Here is a 15306-nt window from a genome sequence, read left to right on the forward strand (position 1 = left end):
ATTGAAATAGCAGCACAGGTGCTTTTTCTTGAAACAATGGACTTTGTAGAAGTGCTAAATGCATACTTCTCATTTCCTCACATAGCATATTGAAAAACAATAGGTACCTAAGGGTTAAGATTAACCCTTTATTAATTAAGATTAATAAAATTAGTATTTTTTGCTGCTTCAAGGACACTCATAGCAAAACTGACCTTTTTAGTGCCTGGTGATGAAGAGTACATTAGCTACTAGTACAGTTTGCAAAAGTCTACACAATGCAAAAAAAGAAGAAGATAATATTTTAGAATTATTATGAAAACAGTTTTGACTTCATGGTCTCCCTGAAAGGGTCTTGGGGCCTCCAGGAGTCAGTGTTTGAAAGCATCACTGGATATATTTTTTGCAATAAATAAAATAAACCTGAGTGTATATGTTGGGGTATATATAAAATATTTCTCCTCGAAGTTCACTTTTCTCTGAATAAAATGTAATTCCCTAGATTTGACCTAAAAAAGAGTGTGTTCTAAATTTTAATTAATTTGCTTTTCCCTCCCAATTAAAAAAAATATTGTGGTAAAATATACAACAAAAATTTTCCCATTTTAACCACTTTCAACTATATAATTCAGTAGTATTAATTACAGTCACAATGCTGTGCTACCATCACCACCATCCATTACCAAAATTTTTCCATGGTCTCAGATAGAAACTTTGTACCATTAAACATTAAATCCTCATTCCCCACTCTCATCACCACCCATGGTACCCTGTCTCCCAAATTTTAAGTTATTAAATAAGCAACATTATAACAAAAATAAAGATTTTTTTAAGTAAAGGAAAATCATCCACCAACTTTCTAAAGTTTGTTTTAAGGTATTATTTGGGGTACCTTTGAAAATAGTTCTTTTATTTAAAAAAAAGTAGTATGTGCTCATTGTAAACAAATTCAAACAGTAAGTCTATAAATAAAATTAGTTTCACTTTAATTTTGCATTTTTTTTCACTTAGCAGTGTATCACAGACATTCCACTTGCAGATTTCCTGTTCAACAATTTATTTCACTATTTTATTTCTTGATGGACAGCAAAGGTTTCAATATCCTTTTACATGTATTCTTGAGCTTATGTGTAATTCTGCGCTTCTTTTCCCCCAGAACTAGAGGTGGATTTACTAAATCAAAGGGTTCATGCATTTAAATTTTGAAGGTACCACTAAACTGATTTCCCTAAAGATATCAATTTATACTCTCACTAATGGTATATGAGAGTGCAACAGAGAACTTGCAGAGTGACCATTGGGCATGTGATTATCAGGCTTTGAATAGTGGTCCAACTGGTGTTCGTAAGGGTTTCAAATTATTTTTCAGAGTTGTTTGGCCACTCTCTAGGAATCCTAATATTCATCTGGAAACCTTGGTATACAGAATAGTATTGTTGATTTCTTTGGACTATTTCACAGCTTGTTCTTGGTCAAAAACCCTGCCAGTTTATGGGCAGAATCATTAGGACAGCCCAGGGCTTTAACAAACTCCAGAGGCTTCTCAGATACATGCCTTATATTGCGTGATGATGTAATCATTCTTAGTAGTGGTGAAGTGATTCTCTTCAACTGAAAATTCTTTTGCATCTACTAGATCCATTGGAGAAGTCCAACCTGGCTGTTTTTCTTCCTTGCCACCAATGGTGTCAATGCTAGGATTTAAAAGGACCTTCTAGGTGAAATGTTTCAGGGTAGAGATCTAACCAAGAAGGCTTATAGCTTCTGTGAGCTTGTTCAGATTCAAGTATCAAGTGCACTCTTTCATGGTCAAAGATAGTATGCCACTTCCTTGGGAAATAAAACCTGGTAGGTGGCACTGTTACTGCCCTGCAGGTAAACGCCATGTTGCGTCTCCTGTTTTATGGGTCTGCCTTGATGAGCAAGGGGTGTGGTGAACTGAGTTGAGTTCAAAGACTCTATAAGAGTCTCTGAGATCGGCTTTCAGAGTGAGTCAGTTCTCACTTGTAAACCAAAATTGCTCCCCAAATAGGAGTCCTGGGCCTGCTTCCCCCTCACTTTGGCATGCAATGATGTATTTCTGAATCTCATGGAAACATCAAACTGTGTTAGTTGGGGTTGTACAGTCACCTTAGAGATTTTCCTGGGACATACTGACCCTAATACCTTGTCCTCCAGTTCCTTCTCTATTAAAAAGGGGAGTATGAAGACCAGAGGACCTTTCAAGGATGCTTGTGACTCAAAAGAGCTGGTTCTCTAAGGGCCAGATCACCAGGACTTGGAATATAAGCTGATTTGTGCTCTAGGGGTTGCTATCTAACTGTTTTCTCATTAAGAAAGTGCTCAGATGATGGGATTCCAAACTTTCACCAGTCCTGGGAGCTTCTCAAGTTTGTGGCAGAATGCCATGGCACCAGCCAAGGAAAGCCTCTAGAGGAGGTGGGTGTGGCTGCCTAAATTACAGTGTACAAGGGACATGTGAAAGAAGATGTTTGGGGTGGTTAGGCTCAAGTTTCCCAAGTATAGGATAGAAGAGGCAGGGGCTTTTTTATGATGCACATGGTAGGGTTCTGGATTCCTCCAAGGGATTTGTTGATGTTCTTAGAACCTTATTCTTAAGAGCTCGACAACCGTGGACTGAGGCATAGGGGCTGAACCCCTGTATACTTGCTTGTACTTATTTCTCAGTGTGATTCTTAGCCTTTCCTTTTAATTAGAACTAAAGGATAAGGTTCACAGAATTGCTGTTAGCACTCATTTTCACTGGGCATATACACACAATATGCGGAGGCAATGACACACAATAGAGTTAGTGAGGACCCAACTGGAGGAAAAGTGGTCTAATTGTCATTGCCCCCCACGTGACTTTTTGCAGAGACATTTGAATTTTATGAAAAGCAAGGCTACAGCTTAACATCATTCTAAAGTTTGCTTTCAGTTATGGTAAAGATATTTATCTGTGTTTCTGTTTTGAGTGGTTGTCTTGAGAGTTTCTGGCTGACTCAAACAGCAAGGAATGTTCGACATGGCCTAAATTCTTCCCATCATGATCGTCACCTGAAAAAGAATTGCTTCCACTCAAAATTCTTAACACTGTCAATAAATATCACATTTGATAAGCCTCCTAGTTTTACATTTATAGTGATTTTTTCATACAAAATTTAATTTTTTCCTGATCACTAGAGAAAGCATTACTTAAATATTGAAAGCACAAATAAATAAGAATTTATTTATCCCACCATCTATAGATACTTGAACTCTGTCTGGCTTATGTCATTTTGATGTATGGGAGTATTTTATTCATTTTAGCGTATAGGAAATTTTATATACCTTTTGTTTTATAATTTTATTTTTACTTTAATTATGTAAGTTCATATTAATGAACTTTATTTTTAATGACTCTACAGAATCAGTTGTATACCACAGCTGAGTTAACCATTTTTCTGTTAGATATTTAGGTTGTACTGATTTCTTTTGCTATTTGCAAATGCTACAAACATGTTTTTAGACATTTTTTATGCCCATGTCTGACAAACTCTTAAAGATAAATTCCTAGAAAGAAAGAGGAAGAAACTTAAAAAAAATCAAAACTTTTTTAAGAATTTTTTTAGATTTAAAGAAAAGTTGCAAACATAGCATAGGAGTTCCTATATACTCCACGCTTAGTTTCCCTATTATTACCATCTTACATTAGTTCATTACATTTGTCACAATTAATGAACCAATACTGATATATTATTAACTATACTTTATTTACATATCCTTAGTTTTTACCTGATGTCCTTTTTTTCTGTTCCAGGATCCATACAGGATTCCACATTATTTATAGTCGGCATGTCTCCTTAGGTTTCTTTTCGTTATAACAGTTTCTCAGACTTTCCTTGTTTCTGATGAACTTGATAGTTTTGAGAGTACTGGTCAGGTACCGTAGAATACCCCTAAACTGGGATTAGTCTGGTGTTCTTCTCATAATTAAACTGGGGTTATGGGTTTTTGGGAGGCAGACCACAGAGATAAAGCGCCATTCTCATCACATCATATCAAGGTTCCACACTATCAACTTGACTTATCGCAGCTGATGTTAATCTAGATGCCCTGGCTGAGGGAGTCTGTCAGGTTTTTCCACTAAAAAGTTACTTTTCCCCCTCTTTCCATACTACACTCTTTGGAAGGATGTCACTATGTGCAGTTCACACTTGAGGAGGAGTTAATGCTCCAGCTTCCAAAGGCAGAGTATTTACATAAATTATTTGGAATTCTTCTGCATGAAAGATCTATTATCTTCTACTTATTTATTCAATCGTTTATTTGTGTCCATATGATCTCATGGATACTTATTTTACATTTTGTTTTATAATCCTTCTTATTTTGTTGTTCAAATTCTTCCAGTTTTGGCCATTTTAGAGCTCTTTCAGTCAGCTCCTGTGTCTCTTTGACATACCCCCATTATTATGTACATGTGCATGTGCATGTGTGGTTTAGTACTTCCTTACTTTCTGGTTTTACAAGATGTTCCAGACTCATCTTTTTTATTCCTGCCCCAGTCCTAGAATCAGCCATTTTTTAGAGAATGATATTAAAAACTAAAATCTGGGTGCTAGGAGTGTGTTTTGCTACCAGGGTGCTATTACTCCTAGGCCCTTTCAGCTGAAAAACCAAGGAAACATAGGTATTTATACTAAGCTGTGTATATATATATATATATATATATACACAGCTTAGTATAAATATGTAGAAATATAAATATATATATATATTTATATTTCTACATATATTCAGTTCTATCTATATTTACACATGTTCAATGATGTCTCCAACTCTAATCATTGCCATATGAATCAATCTAGCTTCTTTCCCTTGCTTATTTGTAATCATCTACTCCAAAAGTGAGAAACTCAGCCTCTCCCATCTGCTACCCATTAACTTAAAAAAAAAAAAGTCTCCTTACCTATATTTATTTCTGTATCTATACGTACACACACAGAGGCAGGTATGTGAATATGTATTTCATAGAGAATTTTGTTCATGACTTTTTTTGGGGGCGCGTGTGTGGGTGCATGCTGGGAATCGAACCTGGTCTCCGCATGACAGGTGAGAATTTTACCACTGAACTACCCATGAACCCCACATTAACTTTTTTTCTTTTGGATGGGCAGGCACCAGGAATTGAACTCAGGTCTCCAGCATGGCAGGTGAGAACTCTACATGCTGAACCACTGTGGCCCGCCCCCAACATTAACTTTTAATTGTTTAATTCTAGTACACATGTATAGTAGTTTCAGAATTGTTAACCCACTCACCCCATGAGGAACAACTTTATCAACCAGAATACAGTGCTTATGTGCAGTTACTTTTGATTTTTGTCTTGTAGCCACCACTCATTTCCAAAGTTACTTATGTAAGTAGCTTCCCTGCCCCCTTTCAGTGAAACTGTTTTATACATTTGTAATGCAATTAGATTCTTTTGTTACAGTGCACATTCCATCCTGGAATACCCTGACTTACTAAATGATTTTTAAACTTTTTTTATTGTGAAATACAACATATATACAAAAGAGCAATAAATTTCAAAGTATATGTTTAACAAGTAGTTACAGATTTTTAAAAATATTTTTATTGTAAACAACAAACAAACATATATTCTTGACATGGTTACAATCAGTGATTCACAATATTATCACATAGTTGTGTATTCATCACCATGATAATTTTTTTGGACATCTGCATCTCTCCAGCAAAAGAAATAAATAAGAAAAAAGAAAAAACTCATATATGCCATACCCCTTAACCTCCCTCTCATTGACCACTAGTATTTCAATCTACTCAATTTATTAAATGATTTTTTATAATTTGCATACATTACTGTTCACTCCTTGTACAGTAAAGTTCTATGCATTTTGACAACGAATAGTTTCATCTATCTAGTATTACAATATCATGGAGAATGTTTTTTTACCACCCTAAAAACACACTGTTTCACCTGTTCCACCTCTTCCCACCCCAATCCCCGGCAACAATTGATCTGTTTACCATCTCTACAGTTTTACCTTTTCCAAAATGTCAAATAAATGAAATCATACAGTGTGTAGCCTTTTTCGGCTGACCTCTTTTACTTAACAGTATGCATTTAAGAGTCATCCAGGTCTTTGCAAGGCTTGATAGCTCATTCCTTTTTATCACTGAATAGTATTTCCTTGTATGGCTGTACCACAGCTTGTTTACTCATTCATCTATTGAAGGACATGTTGGTTGCTTCCAGTTTTTGGCAATTATAAATAAAACTGATTTAACATTACATGCAGAATTTTGCGTGGACACAAAATTCCAATATCAAATCAGTTGGATAAACACCTAAGAGCACAAATACTGGTTTGTATGGTGAGACCATATTTAGTCTTGTAAGAAACTGCCAAACTGTCTTCCAAAGTGGCTGTACCATTTTACATTACCAATGAGAATTTCTGTTGCTTCACAACCTCACCAGCAATTGAAACTGTCAATTTTGGGGGGACTTTAGCTATTCCAATTGATGGAAATAAACTCTTTTTTTTTGACATGGGTAGGCACCGGGAAACAAATGGAAATAAACTTTTAAAGGAGTTTCTCTTTTTTCCTTTTCTTCTCCTATCTGAAAGATGGTCAAGAGGAAGAGAGCACATTACAAATACACCCTAGTAAATATTCCCATTGACTTTCTGTGCCAAGATACACTTTATTCTAATGCTCATTTTAAGAAATATATTTTTAAAGGGGTATTTTGCTCTCCACTAATTGTCTAGCACTTAAAAATCAGTGCATTGTGCAAAAAGAATCCTTCCCCATTCCAGCCAATCCTAAAGAACACCTAGGGCAGTATACAAGATTCTACAAAGGTTCCATGCACTAGGATAACTTTCCAGAAACCTGTAACCTCCAGATGGGTCCCTGGACTAGGTAAGTTCTGAAACCTAGAGGGCCCAGCCTCTAAAGAACATCAGCTAGTTCTATCTCCCTACCCCATACTACTGACAGCTCCTTTCAACATGAAAAAATTAGAATGGCCAGAGCCCAAATACCCCTGGGATAGAAAGACCAAAGGTGATGGTGGAGCTATACAGAGAAGGTAGGGTTGAACAAACAAATATGATTGCTGAATCATTATATTGATATTTCTTTTAGTCTCCAGTATCCTAGAGCAGCTAGAAGTAAAAACCTAAAATTGTGGAATTATAACCCATATCAAACTCTGAACTCTGTTCTACAACTAACTGATGTGCTGTGCTTTGAAATATATTGCTTTTTAAAATATGTTATTTTTTACAAAAAAGAAGAAAAAAGTCAATTGCAATGATAAAAAATATTTATTCCTTCTAGCCTCCTATGTTCTGGAGCAGCTAGAAGGGAAAATCCGAGATGATGGTATGGTAACCCATGACAAACTCTGGGATCTGTCCTGTAACTCCTTGTTGAAGAGTGTTTTGAAAACTATTGCTTTTTTCTTTCATTTGCATATATGTTATATTATGCAATAAAAAAAACAAAAACAAAAAATCAGTGCATTACTTTCCTCTTAGTAGTAAATATCATCTTAAGATATACTATGTAAAACCAAGGTACCTACTAAATCACATTAATATCTGAAAATTTATATTGAATTTATTGAGTGTGGTTTTCTATATTCACCATATATATTACTTGATATGGTGATGATCTCTCAGTCAATTAGTTTTCATATTTATCAAACCACAGCAATATGGTATATATGGAAATATTAAATCATATTTAATACAGAGTCTAGACATACCAGACAGGAAAATCTAGGAGTCTGAGAGTTCGTAATACCCACACTGATAGTCAAACTATTGACAGCAAGCAACTGTCTCAGTTGAAACACTTGACTGTCAAACTACTGACAACAGGTAAGTTCCAGTTGAAACAATGATTATTGCTCATATTTTCGTGGCAACTAGGGGAGACCACAAAATGTATTTATCTCCCTCAAATATACTGGGAATATATATATAATCAGATTTCTTTTCCCTCTATCCTTGAGATTCTCCTCATTCATTTAAAGAATTAAATGATACTGATTATATATGTAGAATGGAATGATCATATGTTAAGAATGTTTGTGTTTCTTTCTTGTCATACTTTTTAAAAAATTTTAAAAATTGAAAAAAAGATATCAGAATGCATAAGGAAGAAAGAGAGAGAGAATAAGCAGGTCTTTGCAAGGCTTGATAGCAATAAATAAGCAGAAACACACACACACACACACACACACACAAAGAATTAAATGAGTTTGTTCAGGGAGTTGCATCAGAAATTATTTTTGTATTAATGGTAGGAATGACAAGTAGTTCCTTTGTAATGTTGCACCAGTCAATACCTGTTTTTGCCTAAGGATGTATCCATACCAATTCTGGATAATCCAGCTTTGAAGTGGGTTGGGCAGTGCCAGGTTTCCTTTGTTGGTGCTATTAGTTTAGGTTGTGACCTAATCACACATGCCTTGAAAACTTAAACAGCACTGAGGCTATGAGCTAATTAAGTTCTACAAATTCCAACTAAAGCCAGGTACATAGCATTTACATCAAAATTGCTTTTTACAATAGATATGACTTTTTTCCATTTTGTACAACTCATTTATTAACCAGAAAGATCATTTACCTACTATATTCTGGGCTTATAGAAAACACTTTTTCTTTGCATGTAAAATGCAAAAATGAGCAAGTGCCAAGCCAAAGATATATGTTCACAATCTTCAAAATGTTCTTTAGTTCAATGTACAGCAGGATCAATTTTAAAAGTCATTTAAAGAATCAATATATTAATAGAATTTTCAGGTCCTAGTTCCAGGAAGGCAAAATACTAAATACTACACAATCAACATATAAAAGCCCTTTGTTAATTCCAAGAGAGGAGACAATGCCAAATCTTTCTTTTTAGCCAACCTCTATTATCATATGAACATTCTCTGGGTCAAAGGACCTTTGCCATACAAATTTCACCGAAGTGGTTCTTGTGATCTTGATCACAGGATTTGTTGGAGCATAGACAGGGCCTTTTTTTTTAACCTCCCCTCTTTATTGACAAAAGATAAACAAATGAAGGAATGGGAGTGGGAGTGAGAGTGAAATCCTCAGAGAAGACTCCTTCCCTAGCCTTCGTTTCATCATTGAGATCCGACAAGAATTAAAGCTTGACTGGTAGGTCAGGGTTGACGGATGGGTGAAGGAGAGGGAAGGCGTGAGTGGGAAAGAAAGAGAGAGAGAGAGAAACAGGGAACTCCTGAAGGAAGAGGAGGAATAACTAATAAAAATTAGTCTGTAAGTCTGGTGCTTCGCTAAGCGCTTTATATTATCATCTAATTTATTCATTAGAACAACCCATTAAGGAAGGTACTAATATTACGCCCATTGTACAGATCAGGGAACTGAAGGCCACAGCTTAAACACGAGGTCATACAGGAGCGGCGCCAGAACTTCCAAACTGCACCAGAACACCCACAACACCCACTCTTAACCACGGCGTTTAACTAGATCGTCAGGCTCTACGCGTTGTTCGCGGCCTTCCCTCCTTCCTTCTCAGGACAGTTCCCGGTACTGAGAGATGGCGCTGTCCAGCCTTCAGGCCTGCCCCCTTCCACAAACAAGAGAATGAGGCCCCGCGGGACGATCCCGCCCAAAGGTCGTAGAGAGGCCGCGCCCACCACGTTCTGGCATGCGGGCAGGCAGAACCGCCACAAGAGCAGCTATCCAGAGCGGTTCCCCGCGCCCTCTCAGCTTCGCGCGCTCGGACTCTACTCCAAAAGGCTAGAGACGCGAAGTAGAAACGACCTTGCCCCTTCGCCTGTTTAATCCCGTCCTCTCGCCGTTCCCTGCCCCAATTTCCGCGCAAATAGCCTGAGGCAGATAGGGTATGTAGCCTCACCTGTCCCAAAGGTGGCGAACGTTCCTAGTGACTGACGCTAGCTCGTCCAATCAGGGAATGGCAGGGAGGTGGCGCTTAGCCTAGACTGATGGCTTCTCTCCTCCAATCCAGGAGCAGCCACCCTCCGGCTATAGTCTCGGTACCTGGCAGAGAGCGACAGGTGGGAGCTGCGTTACCTAGGTGCTACTTGGATCCTTGACGTAGAAGTCTCGCCATACACGGTGTGAATCCTACTCCAGATTTTATCAATTCTTGCGCGTCATTTTGATCAGAAATGGAAATTCCCCAACCCTTTCCCGTCACCTCAAATGGGGGCGGGATGAATGGTATCCGCACTGGCCTATTGTACCACGCGACGTCCTGTGACACTATGACCGACACTTTATGGCGCCAATGAAGACTCCCATTGTTAGGGGTCACTATGACTGACCACTAGGCCAACTAATCCTCTTTAAGGTCGTGACGCGAGAGTCACAGAGGCTGACCAATAGGTATAAGAAAAGAACGGAAGTCTGCGCGTGGGGCGCAGGAGGCGGGTGTTCGCAACCGCCTAGGTCTGCGCGGGTCAACGCAGCTTGGGGGCCGCGAGCCAGCGAGCGGCACGTGATGAAGAGCCTGAGCGACGGGCCATCTTAGCCAATGATTTACAGCTGCCGGGGCACTGCAGCCAGTGGCGAGTGGTGGGGCGGGAGGCAGCAGGTTAGGCAGTGAGAAGTTAGTGGCGCTGCTGGGACGGGGGAAAGGAGACGCTTCTTCCTCCTTGCTGCTCCTCTCGTTCCCGGGATCAGCGGCGGCGGTGGCCGCGAGTGACTCGGCGGCATCTCCGGCTCCGCGTGCGAACCATGCTGACCGACGGCGGAGGCGGCGGTACCTCCTTTGAGGAGGACCTGGACTCGGTCGCTCCGCGATCCGCCCCAGCTGGGGCCTCGGAACCGCCTCCGCCGGGAGGGGTCGGGCTGGGGCTCCGCACAGTGAGACTCTTTGGGGAGGCCGGTCCGGCGCCGGGGGGCGGCGGCGGCGGCGGCGGCGGCGGCGGCGGCGGCAGTGGAGCGGGCGGAGGGGAAGCGGCGCTGGATTTCAAGTTGGCGGCTGCTGTGCTGAGGACCGGGGGTGGAGGTGGTGCCTCTGGCAGCGACGAGGACGAGGTGTCCGAGGTACGGCTCCAGGGCTCCCGCTTTCTACACAGCGTTAGGCATGTTCTCTCTGGGCGGGCACAGGGCCCGGGCCGCCCTCTCACTTCCCAGGCGAAGTCGTTCTCTGACAGCGGTCCGCTCCATGGCGGCGGTGGCAGCGGTGCGGGCCTAGTGCGCCCTCGGTTTACATTGCAGCTCACGACTCCAGCGAGACGGGTTCCCGTCACCAGCTGTAGACCCACAATAGGGAGCCCCTTGGTATCTGAGCTTCGCGCGGGAACAAGGACTCCTCGGGCTACCTCCCGCCCACCCTGCTTGGGAGGTGGGGGGGGGGAGGGGGAGGGCGGGGTCTTGCCAGAGTCCCTGCCCTTGGTACTGAGAGAGAGAAAGAAAGCGCTCAAAGAACATTTCCACTTCATGCCTTTCCCTGAAGTTGAAGGGTTGGATATTTATTTACCTTATGCCTTATATATGTCTTACGTGTCTCAACCTTATATTTTAAGGAGGGTTCCTAGTACCCCGCTTTATTTGAGACAGGTGAGTATTAAAGAGTGCTCAGCTTTTAATCCTGGAAAATCACGTGACTCCTGCTTCTGGGCCCGTTTGTGAAGTTAGACAGGAAAAGGAAGTTCCCATGTATTTCTGAGCTTCGGAATTGCTGGATAGATTAATTCTTGATTATTTTTAATTTTAGTCTTGGAGAAGGTGAGGCATCCTATAGTCACCTTTTCTTTTGGAGTGAGCACGATTTCTTTTAACTCATGGGATATACCGGGCCTTTTTAGGTCTGAACACCCCAGGGTAGTAGGCATCATCATCTTTTGAGCCCTATGGAAAAAGGTGTTCGATGTATATACTTTTTCATCGCGGCCATGGCTTGAATATGGTACTGTCTATTGTGTTATCGCTCAGGATATTTCTTCTGTTTTGATTCTTAGGTGTCTGATTCATCCCCTGTGATCAGTAATGTCAACCTCTGGTCTTGGTGTTCCAAGGAAAATTCTCTGTACTCCTATCCTGGCTCTTGTATTTGAGAGAAAAATAAACTTTGTTTGTGGGTTTCAGACTACATTTAGTATCCTGTCTTGTCATCCTGGGCCTGGACAGGGAAGGCTTTCTTTAGATATAAAACTTAAATACATTCTGATCCCACCTTTTGCTTTGAAAAAGACAGTGTGGATTATAAGGAAGATAGTCCCTTGAATGTCGTTTGAACTTCATTATAAGGGAAGACTTCTAAACCATTGTGGGACAAGGGTTTTATTGGAACAGACAGTTACTGGAAGAGTCTCTGGAGCATCCACATTCTTGCATTTGTGGAAGGCTTTCTTTTTATCTTTCCAGTAAAACTTGATGAGGGATGAACTTAAACTCTTTAGCTAGGAGATGCAGTGAAGTGGGGGTGGGGTGGGGGAGGGGCAGCAGCTCTCTTTAGTCATTAAAGATTAGAGTCTGTTTCTCTTTAAAACTTGTAAGGGAGAATCTGAAAACGTTTGCTTTGGTCTAAGTATGAGAGAAAGAAGCTATCTGGCTTTCTGGACTATTTCTACATAATTTTAATGGGTGAGATGAAAGTTCACTATTTGCTCTTCTTCAGAGGTAGATTGCTAGTGAGCCTCCACAATTATAAATCTCTTTGGGCTCATGTGTTATATCTGGGAAGTGAGTTTTTGAAGTAATAGTTTCTGTAAGGCTTGTTGCTAGCAATATATATTATATATGTATATAAAATAAAAATACATGTATATGGGTGTGCATTTCATTTGGAGTTCTCAATATTTGGCTAAAGCTAAAGCTCTGGGCAGAATCCGCACCTTCTAAAGTTTATTGTAGAAATCATGTGTTCATGGTTCCTACATCCATTTGGTAGTGGCTAATGGTAGAAGAACCCCTTATTCTTTTGTTTGTTTATATGTTTCCTGGACCCGAAAACGATTTAGGTATTAAATGTATACACAGACCTCATTTTTGGAGTGGAGATTTTGGGGATACCCATGATGGATACCTATAGATTCTTTCTTAACCTGTGGAGAAAGAAAATTTTTTTGTGTCCGTTTTTTTCTATATCACAAAGAGAAGAAATTCCTGGAGTGTCTAGTTTCTGCTCTGTGGTATGTGTGTTAGAGTATGGTTTATGCTATTGTGAGTTAAGTGACCAGTATTGCCCAAGCAAATTCCTTGCCCTTTCTGCTTTCCCTCTGACAAGATGAACTATCTTTTCCACATTATTACTTTGAATTTCCATGATGAAAAGACTATAAGTAATGTTCTTCAAAAATATGTTTATGTAACTGGTATTTAATGAATAATACTAAAATCTTCATTTTCATCTTTCCTAAATATTTTAGAGGCAAATACCTAAACATCTAGTGAGATCATGAGTTGGAGTGTAGTTTTTAAGTACTAAAATCTTCATTTTCATCTTTCCTAAATATTTTAGAGGCAAATACCTAAACATCTAGTGAGATCATGAGTTGGAGTGTAGTTTTTAAGTGAAGTTTATTTTGGGCTAGTCCTACATGAGAAGTATGAAATGCAAAGATCTAGTGAATTTGCTCTAGAATTAGTTGAAGATCTCTTTTGTTTTTATTGTCCAAGTCAGTTGCTGGTTTTCTTTGCTGGCCAAGTCAAAAAAAAAAAAAAAAAAGTTTAGTTTGAGGAAGGGACTTGGATCTTTTTATAAATATTTTGTTGTTAGAATTGTGCTGAGGGAATGCCACCATTTGAGATCTTTGGCTCTTGTTGTTTTAAGCAAGTATGTGTTTGATACTTCTTCAGGCATATGTACCCTGGCTATCCAAGGCCTTGAGTAAAAGAGTCAGAATTTGCATTGGATCCCATTGAAATTGTACCTGTTGTTAAGACTGGAAGTTAGGTTGAAAATTCTTTAAAAAAATTTTTTTTAAATTTGTTTTGAATTATCAAACCAAAACAGCATACAGACATGAACATTTTTAACATACAAACATCTTGTGTATGGTGTTCAATCAGTGGCTCACAATATCATCACATAGTAGTATATTCATCACCATGATCACTTTTTAGAACATTTGAGTCACTCCAGAAAAAGAAATAAAAAGAAAAAAGAAAAGACTCACACATACCATACCCCTTATCCCTCCCTCTCTTTGACCACTAGTATTTCCATCTACTCAATAGATTTTAATCCTTTTCCCCCTATTTTTTTCTATACCCCTTACCACTCCCTTTTATTGTTCACTAGTATTTCAATCTACTCAATTTATTTTGACATTTGTTTCCCCTGTTATTTATTTTTAATCCATATTTTTTACTCATCTGTCAATATCGTAGATAAAAGAAGCATCAGACACAAGGTTTCCACAATCACATAGTCACATTGCTAAAAGCTGTATCATTATACATTCATCTTCAAGAAACATGGCTACTGGAATACAGCTCTACAGTTTCAGGCACTTCCCTCTAGCCTCTCTAATATACCTTAAACTAAAAAAGGGGATATCTATAAAATGCGTAAGAGTAACCTCCAGGATAACCTCTCAGCGCCGTTTGAAATCTCTCAACCACTGACACTTTATTTTGTCTGATTTCTCTCTTCCCCCTTTTCAGTCAAGAAGGTTTTCTTAGTCCCTTGATGCTGAGTCCCAGCTCATTATAGGATTTCTGTCCCATGTTGCCAGGGAGGTTTATACCCTTCAAACCATTTTTTAAAAGTTAAGTTTAGAGTTTTAAAAAACTTTTTGAGCAGTTGAAAGAGTAAAACTAAAAACAACAACAAAATACCCTTTCATGAGGTTTATGATTTTTAATTTTTCTGTAATAAGAATGTATTCATATACTGTATAAAATGTGGGTATGTGGTGTAAACCCTTCTTTTAAAGTTATTATAGAAGTAATATAATCTTGATGAAAAATTCAAACAGTTAAGATAGTGGACAGGTGAAAAGTAAAAGTTCTCCTTCTTACCCCCTCTGGCCCTTTAAATTCCACTTTTCTGTGGTAACCACTATTAAAATGTTTGCATATTTCAGTAAATTTTCTAGGTCTATTTAAGTCTATATGTTCATATACATACTTGAAAGATAAATTTGAAATTATAAAGCATAGCTTTATATCATACTGAGGTGTTTTTCTTATCTTGAGGCAGGTGCTATATTTACAGTTATGTAAAAGCATGCAGAATTGTTTGCAGTTCATTATACATTACAGCAAAAACTTTGTAGAGATTTTTTTTTCATGAAAATTACTTTTAGAGTTTAAAAGTACAGATCATATACAACTCTCATTCTGATTTTCTCCAGTA

General features: G+C 38.9%; 1 protein-coding gene and 1 long non-coding RNA gene across 13 annotated transcripts in view; one reads left to right on the forward strand and one right to left on the reverse strand.

Moving 5' to 3' along the window:
* The window catches only part of LOC143663850 (uncharacterized), a 110654-nt gene extending 99909 nt beyond the window's left edge, over positions 1 to 10745 (reverse strand). For 4 of the 8 annotated variants that reach the window (XR_013166210.1, XR_013166214.1, XR_013166208.1 and 1 more), the window contains exon 1: positions 9892 to 10741. This is a non-coding gene — a long non-coding RNA (uncharacterized LOC143663850). Of the gene's footprint in view, positions 1 to 9891 lie in introns of all 8 variants that reach the window. The other 4 variants (XR_013166209.1, XR_013166212.1, XR_013166211.1 and 1 more) reach the window with 3 other exon arrangements.
* ANKHD1 (ankyrin repeat and KH domain containing 1) overlaps positions 10311 to 15306 on the forward strand; it is a 147245-nt gene continuing 142249 nt past the window's right edge. For 4 of the 5 annotated variants that reach the window (XM_077137183.1, XM_077137184.1, XM_077137186.1 and 1 more), the window contains exon 1: positions 10311 to 11045. In XM_077137183.1, the coding sequence (XP_076993298.1) occupies positions 10734 to 11045 (312 nt within the window). In that variant the 5' untranslated portion in view covers positions 10311 to 10733. The remainder of the gene's footprint in view (positions 11046 to 15306) is intronic. The other variant, XM_077137187.1, reaches the window with a different exon arrangement.

This window comes from Tamandua tetradactyla, chromosome 20 (assembly GCF_023851605.1).
Source record: "Tamandua tetradactyla isolate mTamTet1 chromosome 20, mTamTet1.pri, whole genome shotgun sequence".
NCBI classification, from domain to species: Eukaryota; Metazoa; Chordata; class Mammalia; order Pilosa; family Myrmecophagidae; genus Tamandua; species Tamandua tetradactyla.